The sequence below is a fragment of the Henckelia pumila genome, unplaced genomic scaffold (genome assembly GCF_033568475.1).
Source record: "Henckelia pumila isolate YLH828 unplaced genomic scaffold, ASM3356847v2 CTG_19:::fragment_3, whole genome shotgun sequence".
NCBI lineage: Eukaryota > Viridiplantae > Streptophyta > Magnoliopsida > Lamiales > Gesneriaceae > Henckelia > Henckelia pumila.
In genome coordinates, this window is record NW_027331777.1 from 693,751 (window position 1) to 714,337 (window position 20,587).

At 37.4% G+C, this 20,587-nt stretch overlaps 2 protein-coding genes across 2 annotated transcripts; both read left to right on the forward strand.

Annotated features, from left to right (window-relative positions):
* Nucleotides 1-1,048: 1,048 nt before the first annotated feature.
* Nucleotides 1,049-1,842, forward strand: LOC140870747 (uncharacterized). The gene is made up of 2 exons (XM_073273144.1): nt 1,049-1,277; nt 1,571-1,842. The coding sequence occupies exons 1-2, from the start codon at nt 1,049-1,051 to the stop codon at nt 1,840-1,842; spliced, it is 501 nt and encodes a 166-aa protein (XP_073129245.1).
* Nucleotides 1,843-15,816: 13,974 nt separating this feature from the next.
* Nucleotides 15,817-18,120, forward strand: LOC140870752 (phenylacetaldehyde reductase-like). The gene is made up of 6 exons (XM_073273148.1): nt 15,817-16,004; nt 16,767-16,936; nt 17,006-17,197; nt 17,302-17,467; nt 17,569-17,755; nt 17,842-18,120. Exons 1-6 carry the CDS (start codon nt 15,830-15,832, stop codon nt 17,987-17,989), a joined length of 1,038 nt encoding a protein of 345 aa, XP_073129249.1. The 5' UTR covers nt 15,817-15,829; the 3' UTR covers nt 17,990-18,120.
* Nucleotides 18,121-20,587: the final 2,467 nt, after the last annotated feature.

Genomic DNA, 20,587 nt, shown 5'->3' on the forward strand with positions numbered 1-20,587 from the left:
TTTTAGACTTTGAAAGAAAAGTTTACCACATCCCCTGTCTTAGCTTTACCTTCGGGCTCAGGTGGGTTTGTTGTTTGTACAGATGCTTCTCTAAATGGACTTGGATGTGTTTTGATGCAGCATGAGCAAGTTATTGCTTATGCATCATGTCATTTGAAGCCTAATGAAAATCGATATCCAGTTCATGATTTAGAGTTGGGTGCCATTGTATTTGCATTGAAAATATGGCGTCATTATCTGTACGTAGAACAGTTTGTGATATATTCTGATCACAAAAGTCTTAAGTATGTTTTCACACAATCTGATTTGAACATGAGACAACGTCGCTGGATGGAATTGCTTAAGGAGTTTGATTGTGATATTCAGTATCAACCCAGTAAGATGAATCTAGTAGTTGTTGCTCTTAGCCGAAAGTTCAAAATGCAATGTTAACATCTCTTACAATCTCTAAAGTCCATGAGCACTTGGGGACTTTAGGTTGGACTTACCAACCTAGTGGCGACTACTTTATCATTTCGTCTATTCAAGTTGAACCACAGATAGTTTTTGACATCAAAACATCGCAAAGGACTGATCCTTATATTCAGAAGTTGAAAGAGTTGTCTCAAACGGGACAGTCAGATAAGTTTGATGTCACTTCAGATGGATGTTTGCGTTTTAAAAGAAGACTTGTGGTTCCAAATTTGATAGACTTGAAAGAAGCTATCTTGCGAGAAGCACATTGTAGTCGACATAGTGTTCACCCAGGAAATAGAAAGATGTATCATGCCTTGCGATCCCAGTTTTGGTGGGAAGGTATGAAAAAGGAAATTTCAGAATTTGTATCAAGATGTTTGACTTTCCAACAGGTTAAAGCTGAGAGGATGAGACCTGGTGGTATGTTACATAGTCTGGAAGTGCCGCAGTGGAATTGGGAGCACATTGTTATTGATTTCGTGATACACCTACCTCGATCTGTTCATGGTTGTGATGCTATTTGAGTGATTGTTGATAGACTGTCGAAATCAGCCCATTTTATTCCATATGATCGTACTTTCCCTATAAGAAAATGGCTAAGTTTTACATTGATAATGTGGTGAGATTGCATGGTGTGCCAGTAACCATAGTATCTGATCGTGATCCAAGATTTACTTCTAAGTTTTGGGCTAGTTTGCAATCAGCTTTGGGTTCAAAGTTAGCGATGAGCACTGCCTATCACCCACAGACAGATGGTCAGTCAGAGAGAACCATCCAAACATTGGAAGACATGTTGAGAGCTGTGGTGATGGATTTCAGTGGTAGTTGGCAAGAATCGTTATCTTTGGTTGAATTTTCCTACAATAACAGTTTCCATACTTCGATTGGAATGACTCCTTTTGAAGCCTTTATGGCAGAAAGTGCAGATCTCCAACTTTTTGGGAAGAAATAGGAGAACGACAATTGGCTATGCCTGAATTCATTCAGGAGATGAAGGATAAAGTTGACTTGATCAGGAAAAGAATGAAAGCAGCCCAAGATCGCCAAACTAGTTATGCAAACAAGAGGCGTAGACCTTAAGAATTTTAGGTTGGTGATTATGTTTTCCTGAAAGTTTCACTGTTTCGTGGTCCTATGAGATTTGGGCGTAAAGGGAAACTAGCTCCTCGTTATATTGGTCCGTATGTGATTGTTGAGAAGTTTGGTATTTTGGATTATCGTTTGGACTTACCGCAGAGTTTGTCTGCGATACATGATGTGTTTCATGTGTCGATGTTGCGAAAGTATGAGCCAGATCCATCTCATATCTTGAGGGCCGAGGAGGTAGAGTTGGACAGTTCCCTTAGCTATGCCGAGTACCCAGTGAAGATTCTGGATCGTAGATAGAAGCAACTCCGGAACAAGACCATCCCATTGGTTATGGTTCAGTGGAGTAGACATGGGACAGAAGAGGCTACATGGGAAATCGAGACAAAGATGCATCAAGAATGGCCTCACTTGTTTGAGAATGCAGTGAATTATTCCATGTACTCTGATTATCCTATGTATTATCAGTGGTAGATGTTTAAATCACTTTGTATGTTGTATTATGTGTGTGTTCAATTTCGAGGACGAAATCTTCTTTTAGTGGGGGAGAATTGTAAGGACCCGATGCTAATTACCCTGTTATTTGGCTAGATTTGTTAATAATTTTTTTAATGTGGTGAATTAAAATAATAAAGCCAAATAATTCATTTGTGTGTTAAAAATATGTATTAGAAAATATCGGTGTATAGACGGTATTAAAATACATATTTAATTTTTATGGCACACAGGAGTTAGAATTAAATTGACTGGGTCAAGTTTTGAACCCAATTAAATATATACACACATATGCATACAAGATACATAATATCTCTCCATTCTCTCTCTCCTTCACGCGTCATCTTCCCCGTTCCATTTCTTCTTCCATTTTCGTTTCTTTTTTTTCCTATTTCTCGTCGCTCGTTGCTCCAAAAATTAATGCGAGCGTAGTTCCGGAATCCTCGCGACGAGGGCTTTCTTTTGGTGCCAATTTGGTAGAGTTTCGAGTTCGTTTCTTCGGACCCCTTTTTCCCAGCCGCCGTTTTTCCGCCGTGTTGCCGCCGCCGATCGTTGCTTAGACTAGGAGGAAGATTATTTAGGTTGGTTGGAGCTCAGTTTCGAAACTTTGAGGTAATTTCGTGGCTAGGGTTTCAAAAATTTGAGTATTTTTGTTCAATTGAATTCCAATAATTGATATATGTTTAATTGTTGGTTGTAGGTTCAATATTTGAGCCGATTGGAGGTATCAATCGAATTTCCCTATTTTTTTGGAATTAATTTCGAAATTCAGATTGTAGATATTAGGGATTTTCGAATTATAGTGTTGAATTATTGAATGTTTGGGTCTTGGAATACCTTAGAATTAGTATATGATAGTTCTGGAATTTATTGGCATTTTTGAGAAATTTCAGAATATTAATTTGGATATTTTAGACCCTAAGATTGAATATTTAAATTTTTTGGAAGTTGAAATATATGTTAGGATTGATGGAAATGGTAATTGCCAGGTTTGGAGTAATTAGGATTTGCACCAAGTTTGTAAGAATTACTCTGGTAATTATTTGGCAATTAAGGTACGGATTGATCGCTATCTTACAGCCTTTATGAGGATATGTAAAATGTCTAATTGTTATTTGAGGTATTGACTTGTTTAGATTTTTTATATGATAATTGTGATGAATGATGCATTGCATTCATATTGAGCCATTATTCTCTTATTTCTGAGATTATTATCCACTCTTTAATGAGTTGTTTAGACATCAGAGACGAGGGCGTTTTGACTCTCACCTCTGATGCTAGCGTAAGGTCCGCGCAGTTCTGCAGACTATCCCCCTTGATGCATACTGATGCAGGGCCGCGCAGTGTTTGAAACTGTGCCCCTAGCACAGGTGGCCACAGATTAGCTATTACTCTTTGGATCCAGATTTGATACCCGATGTTCTTTGGTACCATTCACTTGCATTGCATTAGTTGTTTTATATATCATTTATTTTGCTGTAATTTATTTGATCTTCGTACTGGGGTTTGAACCCTGTCCCTCGGGACTGCTGTGGTTTTGTTTTCATTGCCATGACAGGTAATACAGGTGGTTCTATTGCCTCTGGCGGTGCATCTGCCAGTGGAGCCCAGAGAGGGTATTGAGTTGTAGTGAGTTCCCAATTATTATGTATTATTATTGGAGTCTTTTATTTGCCGGGGAGATGCCTTGTGTATCTGTATCGATATTTTTACGATATTTGGGATTTTCATGTTGGTGTGTTTAGCCTTGCCGGCTTGCATGTATTTAGTCCTGGCCAGTGCGGCTGTAGGTTTGTGTTGTTGAATTGGATTTTATTTTCGAGTAATGTATTGCTGTCTAAGTTTTGATTTTCCCAGTATGTTCGATTTACGGGAAGGTCATGACGAATTTTCGGTAGGCCCGAAAGCAAAATTTTTGACTCGTTTTCGCCGATTACATTAATGAATCTTGATTGTATGGTCATTAAATACTAATCAGGAACGGGCCCTCACATCATTGGTGCCATTTTCTGAGCTGAAAACTTTGTCGTTAAAGATCACTGCTTTCCTTTTTAGAAAAATCAGTTGGATGAGGGAGGAAAACTACCGATCGTCCCTATTTCTGGTTTTTTCTTTATTTGAAATTTAAGAGTAAGGGGTATATTAAATGATTTAAGGGGCATTTTGGTAAATTGACCAGAATAGGGAGTTGAAACAAAGAGCATACTTTGGACATGGATTGAGACAAAGAATTTCTAAAACAAGGACTGAGGAGGTATACATGTTTGCTGTTAGGGATTTATCACAAATTTCCCCAAATATTAATGGGGAAAGTATGTTTTAATTTTAAAAACACAAGGTTGTGAGTGATCATTTATTTTACACAGTGTTATGTGCTCTTTTAACTTTAAACAGGGGTGATAAATGACATTTTCCCTGTACAGACAAAAATCCTGAGACAAAGTAAAGCTAGGCAAAGCAGGCACAAACAGAGCAAGATCAATTTGTTTCTGCTGAACAAACTTAGGGAATCCAGGTAGAAATTCCTTAATTAGAACAAGCCTTGCTTATACTAGAAACACATATTCAGGCTGAAGGCCATTCTTCTAAAATTCAGATCACTCCTGAGACAAATTTGCTCATGTCTGCACTGGGAAAGGTGACGAAGACTATTACAAATTTCCAGATAGATATGCTCACAACTCCAAATGCAAACCATTTAAAAAATACTCACTTCGTCCCAATTATATAGTCCATTTTCTTTTTTGTTTTTCTCAAATATACAGTCATATACCATATTTAGTAATATTTTTTTACACTCTTTTACTAATATACTCCTATTAACTACACCTTGAATTGTGCAATTATTTTTTAATACATTAAATAGGGATAAAATAGAAAGTTTGTATAAAATTTATTTTCCCAATGATTTTCTTAATCTGTGTGAAAAGGGTAAGACTTTTTTTCTGTCCAGAAGGGCTGCTTTACCTAAAAAGACAAGCAGTGAAGTCAAGACAGTGTAGTCAGAATTAGTGGACGCGGTCCAAGTTACACATCTCATCAACTATTCACAAAATAGTTATCTTATTTTAGTATGATCTGAAGCTTTATTGAAATATCATTTCTACAATTAGAGGGTGTTTGACTAAACTTATTAAAAAGAGTTTAAAAGTTATTTTACGAGCTTATAAGCTCTTAGAACTTATTTTAAAAATAAGCTGTTAAAGTGTTTGGGTAAACTTATTTTAAATAACTTAAAGATGTTGATATGTTTGGTATTATAAGATCTTTTTATTGTCAAAATTACCAAAAAGGGTATAATTCTATGAAAATAATATTTTGAGTTATACACATACGAAAATAGTTTTAGAATAAACTTATATTAAAAAATTAAAATTGTTTTAATATTTTATTTTTAGAAAAAATTATGTGATTTTTAATTTTTTTAAAATAATATTTAATATTTAATAAGTTGAGGATAAGATAGAGATTTATTAAAATATTCAAGGATATTTTAGAGATATGGAATATTAAAATAAGATCTTTTTTAAAAAAGTACCTCCCCCCTTATTTTTTAAAAAACAGCTTATAAGCTGTAAGAGTGGGTGCCCAGTGAGCCAACTGTGTGGCTATGGGCTTTGATGACTCTTTGTATAAACAATCTTTTGTTTAATATTATTTACACTTTTATGGCAATGACTTTATATTACTTCATATTGTTATATTGTGATATACTATTGTTGTTTTGATAAAGACCTTGAATATACTATAGTGTATGTAAGATGTGGTAGAACATGGAGATGTCTATCATGAAATACATCTTATAGTCACTGTATGTTCTAAAACCGTTCCTAGTCGATTGAGCCGTCCGATAAGAAGGATAAGGATCGCTCGAGTTTGAGACTAGCATTTGCGATGCGGAGTACCACGTTTCATTGGTAGGGAACATGGAGATGTTCGAAGCATGCAAATGGATATTCATAGGATGAATAGTCGAACTACCCTATCCGGACTTTCCAAGTGGTTATCACTTATCGAGTGGATAAAGTCCGCGGTTTTGGTTGTACACCATTAGTCCTTACGACTTGAAACATCATGGAGACTCTATATGCTAGTGCTGTGCTTTGACTCGTTTACCGACTCTATGGGGGTCATCAGGTGTCGAGATTGGGTACAGTTACGACACATATAGGAGTCAATGCATTGTTATCAAGGATTCACCACATACTTGCGAGTGTGGATATCCTATGCGATCTGAGGAGATATTAGTGTGACAAATCTCTGGCCAGAGTACTTGATGTGATTTAAGAAATGGTTTCTTAGTAGCACATGCGATGTCACTAATTTGATCTTCAAGATGCATTGCATAGTTATCGAATCTTGAGCGACTCTCGATATACCAATGGTTGTTGATTCGATCGGGATATATGGATGAAGGGACCGTACTGTACGTTAACCAAAATCTACTGGTTCTTGTAGGCACTATCAGTGATACCTAGGGAATCATGGGGCGATGTTGCTAGGCGCTTTACCATGATTCGTTGGGCAAGTCGGAAAGTGTTGTTCCGAGTCACAAGGAGTTGTGAGCCCACGGCTAGCTGTATCCCTGAACCATTGAGGGTCACACAGTGTAATGGAGTTTTAATCCCCGTTGAGATAGTTAAATTTAAAGAGTTAAATTTAATGAACTAAGGAGTTGGACTTCTTAAATAAGAGTAAGGGAGTAGGATTTCCTAAAATGACATAGGGATGGACATTTTTGGAAACCACTGAATTCGGATTCAGGAAAATTTATTTTGACTTTAAAACGTGCAGAAATGGTTTCTGTGCACATTGGTGAAATCGTTTCATCAATCGGAGTCACGATGAATTTTATATTAATTTCTGAACGAGCGGGCTTTGCTTGTCGGGCCCCAGCTTATGACTAATGGGCCCTAAGGTGTTAGTGGCCTGCATTATAAATAAGTTATTTCAGTACAGAAATTACACACAACAGGTCATAATTTTTTAGAGCAAAAATCGAAAAACCCTAGCTCTCTCAAATAATATTTCGGCCGCCCCCTTGCTCTGTCACAGAGAAATTCCGGTCTGTGATTTTGAATCACAGTAAGGAATAACGAATCAAATTCGTGTATTCTCTTCGCAGAAAACTTCTGATAGATTTTCTAGTGCAATCTATCAGAGGGATTAAACCTCTGTTCGTGGACCTGATTGAAGGCGTTCATCGGTTCCAGGGAGAGACAACAAGAGCAGAATTGTTCTGTTGGTGTCCATTAATCTCGTTGCGAGATTTGAGGTAAAATTTATTTAATTGTTATTTAAATTTTACACACACAATAATTTAATCGATGAACGGTTGATACCCATACCATGGAAACGTTCCATGAAAAATTTTTAAACTTCCGCTGCACCGGGTATCAATCGTAATTGGTCTGGGAACTCGCCAGTTTTCCAACAGTGGTATCAGAGCCAGGTTGCTCAGATCAATCGATTGAATTAATCAATTGTACAAAATTTTTGAGTCTCGGTTTTTTGAAACAAAATAAATATTTTTAATAAAAAAAAAATTTTTTTTCCGGGGGCGAAACCCGGGCAGCGATTGGATCGCTGCCCGGAAGGGGCAGCGATGGTCGCTGCCCCCAGGGGCGGCGCACGGCGCCGCCCAAAGGGGGCGCACGGCGCCGCCCAGGGCGGCGACCGTCGCCGCCCAGGGCGGCGCACGGCGCTGCCCAGCGCAGCGCTGGGCGCTGCGCAGGGCAGCGCTCGGCGCCGCCCAGCGGCGGCGCCAGGCGCCGCCAGGGCAGCAAGCGTTGCTGCCCTAAGGGGGCAGCCGGGCTGCCCCGGCCCGCCCCGGGTGCGGGCCAACCCGGGAGTGTCCGGGTGGCCCGCGGGAAAAATTAATATTTTATTAAAAATTAATTTTAATATGTTAAAATTTTATTTTTGGTCCGGTCAAAAATTGTTTTTGATTGGTTCACGAGATTTCGGATCGAATTGTTCGAGTCCGTAAATTTTAAAATTGATTTTGGATAAATTTGAATTTTTGGAAAATTTTAATATTTTATCCGTAAATTGAATTTTGAAATCAATTATTTTGGTACAATTGATGATAAGATATGATCTTATGATATATTGAGTAAAATATGATTTTATTTGTAAAATTGGATTTTATAGATAAAATATGATTTTATTTGATATGGAGATAAAATATGATTTTATATGTGAAATGTGATTTTATATATAAAATATGATTTTATCTTGTTTAAATTTGAATTGCCACAGCATGTTATCCAATAAATTAATTTTGAATTAAATGTTATTGGATAAGGATGATCGATTGCCATGACCAATTTTGTAGGTGTATGTTAGGAATTTACATTTTGTCTTTATTGTTGTTGGTTTTATTAATGGGCCTGGTTTATGGCCCGATATGAATGTCATATGTAATAAAAGTGGGCTTGGTTTATAGCCCGTTCCCACCCCCTAAAAATGTATCCCCTACTTGTCATTGTTATTTATTGTAAATACATTAGATTTAGTGGGAGATCAAGATTTGAAGATGGTGGGCCCAGCAGACAATGAAGACTGAAGAAATGTAAATTGGAAGCATATGTAATAGGATTGCATTTGCATACTGCATATTACCTAGGATTGGACTAAGACCCGTGATTGGCAACCACGGGTCAATTAGAAATGGAATCGATCATCCTATATAGTATGTGATATTATGATTGTATGCATGTTTAGACATAAATTGCGTGAATCCGGCAATGCATGCAATAAATTAAATATGATGAGACAAATATTTTTATAAATAAAATCCCTCATTTTAAATATGATTTAAAATTTATATCAAGATAAATAAAGGAAATTTAAATATTGTTTAAATGTTCCTACCTTCCATCAACGGTCAATGTATGTGATGCTACCGCGGATACGGTCCGGCTCATATTATTGGGGGGGCCCGTCCGTCGGAAAGCTGTACATTGGATCGACAAATGTTGTAAGTTGGGTGGAACTCCCATGGGATCGGCTCATATTATTGGGGGATCCACATGGCGACCGTCCATCACAACTTAATATTGATGGGTCATCTTGACATGTCACTTTAAACGGCGTCATATTATTGGGCCCTTATTGGACATGAGGTAAATACATGGGGGTTGCTTTGGAAGCAATTGGGCTCTACCTTTTGAGAATTATGGTTGGCTGATATTATTCGGGACCATAAGTTTGTCAATTGGACTCCATGTTCTCACTAAGGAAAAAGTTTCCCGTTTTCACTAGAGGGTGGTGAAATCGTTAAAATAGTGGGAGTGAGATTCATAAAATTAAATTCGCCTATTTTATGTCTTAGTAAATTGTTAAACAATCATTGATATATGTCTGTTTTTCCTTTTCAGTATTTCATACAATGAATTCGCGAAATCCTTTATTCTCGATCCTCGAACAAAACAAGCTGACTGGCGCCAACTATACGGAATGGTTCCGGAAGTTGAAGATTGTCTTAACTTCGGAGAAAATGCTCTACGTGTTAGAGAAAGCACCTCCGAAGGAAGCACCAGCTGACATAAGTCCGGAGGAATTGGCCAAACTTGATGCATGGTGTGACCATGACATCAAGACCAAATGCTATATGCAAGCCTCGATGTCTGATGAACTCCAGAGGCGATTTGAGGACACGGTGAATGCTGCTGACATTCACACGCAACTCAAGGAACTTTTTGGGGCTCAGTCGAGGGCTGAAAGGTTCTCTACTGTTAAGGAGTTGATGACGTGCCGCATGCGTGAAGGGACTTCGGTCCGTGATCATGGGGTACGAGTGATTTGGCTCATACAGAAGTTAGCGACCCTTGATTTGGTGTTGGAGCATGAACTCAATGTGGACTTGCTGCTTCTATCTCTTCCTTCTTCATTTGATGGATTCGTGATAAATTTTAATATGAACAAGATAGAGGCCACCCTTGAAGAGATGGTCAATATGCTCGTTACATATGAATCCACACTTAAGAAGGATAAGCCAGCTTTCTTGGAGGGCTCCTCATCTTCTGCTAAGAAGGGGCCAAGTATGAAGGGCAAGAAACGTTCTGCCCCACCCAAGAAAGTGGAACCCGAGAAGAAGCAAAAGACAAAGGCTTCAAACGATGGAAAATCCAAGGATGTTTGCCATTACTGCAAGAAGCCGGGTCATTGGAAGCGCAACTGCAAGGAGTATCTTGAGCAGTTGGGAACTGCAAAGGGTATGTTCTATATCGAAATAAACATGTCACTTAATACAACTTCTTGGGTATTGGATACCGGATGTGGATCTCACATTTGCAATGATTTGCAGGTGATGACAAGAAGTCGCAGGCTTAGAATGGGTGAGACCCAGCTGAGGCTCGGGAATGGTTCCAGAGTTGAAGCTACGGCCATTGGAGATGTTTGTTTGATTTTGCAGAATGGTTTTAAATTATTGTTGAGAGATGTTTTATTTGTGCCAGATTTAATTAAAAACATTATTTCTATTTCTATGCTTGATAGAGATGGTTATTCTTGTAATTTTGTGAATGGGATTTGCAATATTTACAAGAATGAATGTTTAATTGGAAATGGACAACTTGAAAACGATCTATTCAATTTAAAACTAAAAGACGTTCCAGTAAATTGTATTGACAAACCGGCGACAACAAACAAAAGGAAAATCGATAGTCAAAACCCGGCAAACCTTTGGCACGCTAGACTAGGTCATATTTCCTCAAGGAGGATGAACAAGCTAGTGGGAGAGGGCATGTTTGATATGTCTGATATTAACTCTCTACCTACTTGTGAATCCTGCCTAAAAGGAAAAATGACTAAATCTCCTTTTAAGGGAAACCTGAGCGTAGTCAGAATCTGTTGGATTTGATCCATACAGATGTTTGTGGTCCATTTAGAGTAGGGACTCAACATGGCCACCTACTTCATTACTTTTACTGATGATTATTCAAGGTATGGGTATTTATATTTAATGAAATATAAGTCTGAAGCATTTGAAAAGTTCAAAGAATTCAAGGCTGAAGTAGAAAACAAGCTAGGTAAAAGTATTAAAGCACTTCGATCGGATCGAGGTGGAGAATACTTGAGTACCGAGTTTTTGGACTATCTGAAAGAGAATGGGATTCTCTCTCAGTGGACTCCTCCTATGACACCACAGCTTAATGGTGTATCGGAGCGTCGTAATCGAACTTTGTTGGACATGGTTCGATCCATGATGAGCTTCACTGAGCTTCCACCTTCGTTTTGGGGCTATGCGCTTGAAACGGCGGTATTGTTGTTGAATAACGTCCACACTAAAGCAGTGGACAAAACACCATACGAGTTATGGAATGGCAAAGCTCCTAAGTATTCATACTTGAGGATTTGGGGATGTCCTGCTTACGTGAAGCGGACAGTGGGAGATAAGTTGGATAGTCGATCCAGCTTGTGTTATTTTGTGGGGTATCCGAAGAATTCAATCGGATATTATTTCTATTATCCTGCTGAAACAAAGGTGTTTGTTTCACGGAATGCCACCTTCTTGGAGAAGGAGTTCTTATTGGATAAGAAAGGCGAGATGATGGAACTCGAAGAAGTTCGAGAAGAACCCGAAATACAAAATAACGATCCCACACCTCAGGAACCATTGCTGGACACGCCTGCACCTAGAAGATCCGAGAGGACTTCTAGACCTCCAGTTCGATATGGTCTTCTTCTTGAAGAGGGTCAAGATGAACCCGACATTGGATGTGATCCAAGAAGCTTCAAGGAAGCAATTTCTGATGCGGATTCGAATTTATGGCTTGAAGCTATGCAATCAGAATTGGATTCGATGCATACTAACCAAGTCTGGTCTTTAGTGGATCCTCCCGATGGAATTGTTCCAATAGGGTGTAAATGGATCTACAAAAGAAAGCTTGGGCCTGATGGTAAGATATTGACTTACAAGGCGCGATTGGTGGCGAAAGGTTATACTCAAAGGCAAGGAGTTGACTATGATGAAACCTTTTCACCAGTCGCAATGTTCAAGTCCATAAGAATCCTAATTGCCATAGCTGCATGGTATGACTATGAGATATGGCAAATGGATGTGAAGACTGCTTTTCTTAATGGAGACATTAAGGAGGAAATCTATATGAAGCAGCCTGAGGGGTTCACATCCATGGGAAGCGAGCATAAGGTATGCAAGCTTCAGAGATCAATTTATGGTCTAAAACAAGCATCAAGAAGTTGGAACCAGAAATTTGATGAAACAATAAAAGATTTTGGTTTCATCAAGAACCCGGAGGAACCTTGCGTGTACAAGAAAGTAGTTAAGGATGCGGTGACATTCTTAGTACTTTATGTTGATGACATCCTACTCATTGGGAATGATGTAGGGATGTTGCAGTCAACAAAGATATGGTTATCAGGTAGATTTTCGATGAAGGATTTGGGAGAGGCATCCTACATTCTTGGGATACAGATCTATAGAGATAGGTCTAAGAGAATGATAGGACTCACTCAATCAACCTACATCGATACCATATTGAAACGGTTTTCAATGGATGGGTCCAAAAGAGGACATCTACCCATGTGTCATGGAGTTTCTCTATCCAAGTCTATGTGTCCCAACACTGATGCAGAGATAGAGAATATGACACATGTACCATATGCGTCAGCTATAGGTAGTATCATGTATGGGATGATATCTACCAGACCGGATGTAGCATTTGCTCTGAGTGTCACGAGCAGATATCAGTCTAATCCTGGTCAAATGCATTGGAAAGCCGTGAAGGACATTCTTAAGTACTTGCGAAGGACTAAGAATATGTTCATGGTTTATGGAGGACGAGAACTCAAATTGGAAGGCTATACCGACTCTAGCTTCCAAAGTGATGTGGATGACTCGAAGTCAACCTCTGGATTTGTGTTCATGCTCAATGGCGGTGCTGTCTCTTGGAAGAGTTCCAAGCAGGACACCACAGCGGATTCCACCACTGAGGCTGAATACATTGCAGCATCAGCTGCTGCTAAAGAGGCCGTTTGGATGAGGAAGTTCGTCCAAGAGTTGGGCGTCATTCCTGAATTTGTTGGTCCAGTCCCGGTGTACTGTGACAACACGGGTGCCGTTGCTCAAGCAAAGGAACCAAGGTCTCATCAAAGATCCAAACACGTACTGAGGAAATACCACATAATCCGGGAGATTGTGGAAAGAGGAGACATCATTGTCGAACGAGTGGCCTCTGCAGACAATATCGCTGATCCGCTTACTAAGCCCTTGCCAGGACCATTGTTTGACAAACATCGCGAAGCAATGGGTCTACGTAGTATGACTAGTTGGCTATAGGGCAAGTGGGAGATTGTAAGAGTGGGTGCCCAGTGAGCCAACTGTGTGGCTATGGGCTTTGATGACTCTTTGTATAAACAATCTTTTGTTTAATATTATTTACACTTTTATGGCAATGACTTTATATTACTTCATATTGTTATATTGTGATATACTATTGTTGTTTTGATAAAGACCTTGAATATACTATAGTGTATGTAAGATGTGGTAGAACATGGAGATGTCTATCATGAAATACATCTTATAGTCACTGTATGTTCTAAAACCGTTCCTAGTCGATTGAGCCGTCCGATAAGAAGGATAAGGATCGCTCGAGTTTGAGACTAGCATTTGCGATGCGGAGTACCACGTTTCATTGGTAGGGAACATGGAGATGTTCGAAGCATGCAAATGGATATTCATAGGATGAATAGTCGAACTACCCTATCCGGACTTTCCAAGTGGTTATCACTTATCGAGTGGATAAAGTCCGCGGTTTTGGTTGTACACCATTAGTCCTTACGACTTGAAACATCATGGAGACTCTATATGCTAGTGCTGTGCTTTGACTCGTTTACCGACTCTATGGGGGTCATCAGGTGTCGAGATTGGGTACAGTTACGACACATATAGGAGTCAATGCATTGTTATCAAGGATTCACCACATACTTGCGAGTGTGGATATCCTATGCGATCTGAGGAGATATTAGTGTGACAAATCTCTGGCCAGAGTACTTGATGTGATTTAAGAAATGGTTTCTTAGTAGCACATGCGATGTCACTAATTTGATCTTCAAGATGCATTGCATAGTTATCGAATCTTGAGCGACTCTCGATATACCAATGGTTGTTGATTCGATCGGGATATATGGATGAAGGGACCGTACTGTACGTTAACCAAAATCTACTGGTTCTTGTAGGCACTATCAGTGATACCTAGGGAATCATGGGGCGATGTTGCTAGGCGCTTTACCATGATTCGTTGGGCAAGTCGGAAAGTGTTGTTCCGAGTCACAAGGAGTTGTGAGCCCACGGCTAGCTGTATCCCTGAACCATTGAGGGTCACACAGTGTAATGGAGTTTTAATCCCCGTTGAGATAGTTAAATTTAAAGAGTTAAATTTAATGAACTAAGGAGTTGGACTTCTTAAATAAGAGTAAGGGAGTAGGATTTCCTAAAATGACATAGGGATGGACATTTTTGGAAACCACTGAATTCGGATTCAGGAAAATTTATTTTGACTTTAAAACGTGCAGAAATGGTTTCTGTGCACATTGGTGAAATCGTTTCATCAATCGGAGTCACGATGAATTTTATATTAATTTCTGAACGAGCGGGCTTTGCTTGTCGGGCCCCAGCTTATGACTAATGGGCCCTAAGGTGTTAGTGGCCTGCATTATAAATAAAGTTATTTCAGTACAGAAATTACACACAACAGGTCATAATTTTTTAGAGCAAAAATCGAAAAACCCTAGCTCTCTCAAATAATATTTCGGCCGCCCCCTTGCTCTGTCACAGAGAAATTCCGGTCTGTGATTTTGAATCACAGTAAGGAATAACGAATCAAATTCGTGTATTCTCTTCGCAGAAAACTTCTGATAGATTTTCTAGTGCAATCTATCAGAGGGATTAAACCTCTGTTCGTGGACCTGATTGAAGGCGTTCATCGGTTCCAGGGAGAGACAACAAGAGCAGAATTGTTCTGTTGGTGTCCATTAATCTCGTTGCGAGATTTGAGGTAAAATTTATTTAATTGTTATTTAAATTTTACACACACAATAATTTAATCGATGAACGGTTGATACCCATACCATGGAAACGTTCCATGAAAAATTTTTAAACTTCCGCTGCACCGGGTATCAATCGTAATTGGTCTGGGAACTCGCCAGTTTTCCAACATAAGCTGTCAAACAGCTTATTTTGACAGCTTATAAGCTGTTTTTAAAAAATTTTACCAAACACATTTTCAAAGCTTAAAAGCTCTTTCAAACAGCTTATAAGCTGTTTGAAAGAGCTTTTAAGCTCTGCCAAACACCCTCTTAATATATTTTTTTTTTAAGCTTTGATTTTGAATATTTATACATTTTAATGTTCGATTATTATTATTTTTTTACATAAATTTTTAGTGTAAATCATCAAAGTTCACAAAAAATATCACTTATATATTTTCTTTTATTTAAAAAACTGATGTTTTATTAGTGGTAATAAATAATTTTTTCCTATCTCTGCTATTAATGATATGTTAATCAATAATTTATTCCCTATTTATCCTTAATTTTTTTTTGAATTTCCAAAATAACCATCTCATTTCACCCACCAATAAACAAAAATAAAAAATTCCACTTATACTTTTATAATTATAAAAATAAAAATAATATAGAAATAGAAATAGATAAGAGAGTAAACGTGTAAAATACGGTAAAATGAGATATTAAATAAGAAAATAATATAAATTTAAAAAAATAATAAAAGTAATAGAGAGTTAGCGGCCTGTCCAAGATTCCATCAATGATTCTGACGGAAAATCCCAAATATTATTTCCATCTTAATCTGAGAAAACAAAAAATGAGTGGAAAAGGTAAGGTGGTGTGCGTGACAGGAGCGTCGGGCTACATAGCATCGTGGCTTGTTAGGTTTTTGCTGGAGGCTGGATACACTGTCAACGCCACTGTCCGCAATCTCAGTCAGTCCACTTTCCACTTTATTTACTGCGTCTAATACATATTTTTTTTGTGTTTTTCAACTTTAATTGCAAAATATTTGATGGGAAGATAGATTCTTAATTGAGTGTACTTTAATTGGCTTGATGCGATTTATATGGGCTTTATGATTGATACACGAGAAATGCTATATGGGAAGATAGATTCTATCAACTTTTTATCTTTCTGATGACACCCATGGTACTCCCATTTCTTGATATAATAATTCGTCTCCCATTATATATAACTATTGCTGTTTCGAGATAGTAGCAATATGAATCTTGAAATATATATAAGAACTAAAGAAAAGGATTTATTGACTTTCAAGAATAGCCATCAAATTTGTAGTGAATTTGTCCACGACTGGTTCTGGTTATCTTTATATTTCATTAGTAGGGAGGGCATGGTTTGAATTATGAAAGCTACTTCGTTCCTTTCTATGACCCCCAATAAGAACTCACAATTCCGACAACTGGATAAAAATTACACTAATCAACTATAAAGCTGAGAAATGCCCATGCCCAAATTTTAATGAAAATATGTACAATAGAACCATAAGTTAGTGATGATATGTATCAAGGTTTAGATTTCTTGATGTCATTAAGTGATATGCTTTGCATCACTATAAAGAATGGAGTTTTCTTGCAATTACGCGCTTTTTTTTTTTTTTTTTTTGTACTTTGTATTTGCAATTTGATTTATCGGAAGAATACTGTTTTATGATAAAAACGTGTTTCGTAATTCAGATGATCCAAAAAAGGTTGAACATCTAAAGGAACTCGAAGGAGCAAATGAAAGATTACATTTATTTGAAGCCAACTTGGTCGAGGAGGGGTCGTTTGATTCTGTTCTTGACCATTGTGAAGGCGTCTTCCACACAGCATCTCCAGTTTTCATCCAATTCACAAATCCTCAGGTTCAAGACAAAAATATTCATATCTAGATTTCGCCAATAGATGTCAATATTATTCTTTTTAAATTTCAGACAGAAATGATAGATCCGGCGGTTAAAGGAACACTTAATGTTCTTAGATCTTGCAAGAAAGTAACATCCATCAGAAGAGTTGTTTTAACATCCTCCATGACTTCAGTAATGCTCAATACTAACCTTCTGAAATCTGATGTCATAGTCGACGAAACTTGGTACTCGGATCCTGTTTTCTGTGAGGAAACTAAGGTACATATTTGTTCCCATCTTGTTGTATAAATCATCAAAGATCTTAAAGTTTGATCTGACTGACAATGAGTTGTCATGATTCAAAACTTCTTTTGCATTTCCAGAAATGGTACGGTCTCTCAAAAACTTTGGCAGAGAAAGCTGCGTGGAAATTTAGTGAAGAAAATGGCCTCGAATTGGTAACGTTGCACCCAGGTTTTGTGATTGGTCCTTACCTGCAGCCAAGTCTCAATTTAACCTCCGAGGCTTTCTTGACTCTCATCAAAGAAGGTAGTCTATATTTCGCCCTCTGCATTTGATCTAGGCAACCCTCTCCCTTTTGCAAATCAGTAAACAAGAAATCAAGTCGATCATTGGCTTTTTTCTTGCAGGAAATGAAATGTTGACTAATGGGATGTCCAGATATGTTGATGTTAGAGACGTTGCTCGTGCACACATTCTTGCATTCGAGAATCCTTCAGCTAGCGGCAGATACTGTTTGGTTGGGAGAGTGATGCGTCCTTTCGATGCTTTGAAAATACTAACTCGAATTTTCCCTTCACTCAAGCTTCCTGCAGGGTATGTAAGATCCTGTCTAGTTGTGTTCATCATACAACGAATTTCATTTGATCGTACATTTTCGAACTTTGTATATTTTTGAGTAGGAGGGAGAATGAAGCTGCCATTGAAGAACCTCCTTACCATGTTTCGCAAGAGAAGGCAAAAAGTTTAAAATTGGTATTCACTCTTATTGAGGTGAGTTTGAGGGATACGGTTCAATGCTTCAAGGATAAAAATGTTCTTGAGCTTTGAATCATTTAATTTGTGATGGTAATACACGCGTTCGAATATATTTTGTGGATTTCATTTGACTATTTTATTTACAAACTTTGTGAATTCATATTATACACTTCGAATTTGTATATAATTGTTCTTATTTATTACTGATTTATATACTAGTGGCTTAGAGTGCATTTGGATTAAAAAACTAATAAACAAAAAGTGTTTTTTTTTTTAAAGTGCTTTCATTATTTTATATGTGTGTTTGGATAGATTTATTAAAGTGTTTTTAAAAGCACTTTAAGCTAAAATAAGTGCTTTTATATAATTCCATATTTCTAGTTTTTTAAATGCTTTTTTAATACTTCAAATTTTTTTTAAAAAAAAGTGATTTTCATCTATTTACGTAATCACAAAATTATTACAATTTTTACTTAAAAGAAACATTTTTTAAAGCAAAATACTTTTACATGTATACTTTGAATACAAACTCTAAGGGTTTTGACAGTTTCAACTACGGAAATACCAGAAATAATTCGAATAACTTTTGAGTAAGTGTTATCTCTTAGTGTTGTCAACACTTCAAAACACGCTACGCAGCAAAATAAAATAATTAAAAGTAAATAGCACGCACAAAAATTTTATTAGAAAATAAATCAGTTTACAAAAACCAACTGGTGAACGCATATGAAAAACCTACTTTTCTCAACAAATTGAGAAAATAAATAACTAAAAAATTAGTAAGAACTAGAATAGAAAAACCAATAGGAAGTTCTAAACACATGTGCCGAAAAACAAAAACCAAGAAACCACTTTCAGAACAACACTTCACTCGCGTGTTTTTCAGTGTTTTCAATACTACTCGGCAACACTGTGTAACAACTATGAGTACTCCAGAAATTCTTCAGATCTTCAAAGCTTCAGCTCGTGAATTTCTCCAGTAATCATTTTTTATTCTCTGTGTATTTTTGTCTCTATCTCGTCGTCTCTACCTTGTACGCAACAGTCTTATCGGTATATATTGGATCCCGAGGTAAGATATCGCAACAATCACACCGACTCTCCCCTCGAGGTGGACGTTGTATATCTCAATCCTCTAGACTCCGGAGCGACTATAGAGAGTTGATCGGCCATTGTAGTAAATCTCCCACAATTCCACTCGACTATAATCCCCGGAACATCTAATTCTCAATGAAAATAAATCAATTTGGCTCAATATGAATGCATGTAAACAATCATAATACATTCAAGTAAGAAATTAACATGCAAGTATGTGAATTCTTCGGAACACTCGAATCAAGTCAGATTCGAGTAACTCGTTCCATTCAAGTCTAAGTTGTCTTATACCTTCTCTATGCTTCACAATCTTCGAATATGTAAAGCAACAAAATCTCATTCAAAATTCATTCAACTTCCTAAATCGCTAATAAGAAAATCGATAGTACTATACCGGCTTCGATCTTCAAACCATACGAATTCTGTCAACTCCAAACTCCACGGCCTTCAAACCAATCTAAAACAAGTAACAAAGTCCCGAAATTAACAATCAAACCCAACTGAAAACGGTTCAACAATTCAAACGAATCAAAATCCCAAAACTCAAACCGGCAACATAACGGCTATATTCTGATCAAACCGGAAACACAGACAGCAGTATAATATTGAAACCAACTCAAATCAATACCAAATCATCAATAAATACTCAAACCCAACAAATCTCAAAACTCCAATTTTTGAATTATGCCTCAAAAATCATAACAATTCCGAATGACGTTCTTTTTTTTATCTGACTGAGAATAAACGATAAGAACTAGTTCAAGAACATCATACCCAAAAAGAATAAAATTCCAAATACATCCGAAAAATAAAATATATCTGATCAAAGAAATACTTACGATAGAATGAAGATCTCGCAACCATGATTGCTAAAATATCTTCGGATTAAAATTCTGTCGGATGGATCGAGCAAAATCGGGAATGTCAAAGCTTGGAGAATCGTTTGGTGCTCTAAAATGGAGGAGGAGGCGTGGAGTGGATGAATGAGAATGGAAAAAGAGACTAAGTCAAACCATCCAATCCAAGATAATATATAAAACTTCAATTTTGCACTTTAGTCCTTGAAAATTCCAAAAATTGCAAAATATCCCCTGATCAAAATCAAATCGGCCCTCGACTTCTAAAATCTCTGATTATCTCAAATAAACTCAATTAAGATAAATGAAAGAGTGGGTGCCCGGTGAGCCAACTTGTGGCTAAGGGCTTTGATGACTCTTTGTATAAACAATCTTTTGTTTAATATAATTTACACTTTTATTAATGGCAATGACTTTATCTTTATTCATATTGTTATATTGTGATATACTATTGTTGTTTTGATAAAGACCTTGAATATACTGTAGTGTATGTAAGATGTGGTAGAACATGGAGATGTCTATCATGAAACACATCTTATAGTCACTGTATATTCTAAACTGTTCCTAGTCGATTGAGCCGTCCGATAATAAGGATAAGGATCGCTCGAGTTTGAGACTAGCATTTGCGATGCAGAGTACCACATTTCATTGGTAAGGAACATAGAGATGTTCGAAGCATGCAAATGGATATTCATACGATGAATGATCGAACTACCCT

Excerpts from the sequence above, each read along its gene's own strand:
- LOC140870747 (XM_073273144.1), top strand. The coding sequence starts at position 1,049 with ATGGCTAAGTTTTACATTGATAATGTGGTGAGATTGCATGGTGTGCCA. Across the intron at positions 1,278-1,570 it reads TGTGGTGATGGATTTCAGTG|TTTCACTGTTTCGTGGTCCT; the intron begins GTAGTTGGCAAG and ends TTTTCCTGAAAG.
- LOC140870752 (XM_073273148.1), top strand. The coding sequence starts at position 15,830 with ATGATTCTGACGGAAAATCCCAAATATTATTTCCATCTTAATCTGAGA. Across the intron at positions 16,937-17,005 it reads TCCAATTCACAAATCCTCAG|ACAGAAATGATAGATCCGGC; the intron begins GTTCAAGACAAA and ends TTTAAATTTCAG. Across the intron at positions 17,756-17,841 it reads TCACTCAAGCTTCCTGCAGG|GAGGGAGAATGAAGCTGCCA; the intron begins GTATGTAAGATC and ends ATTTTTGAGTAG.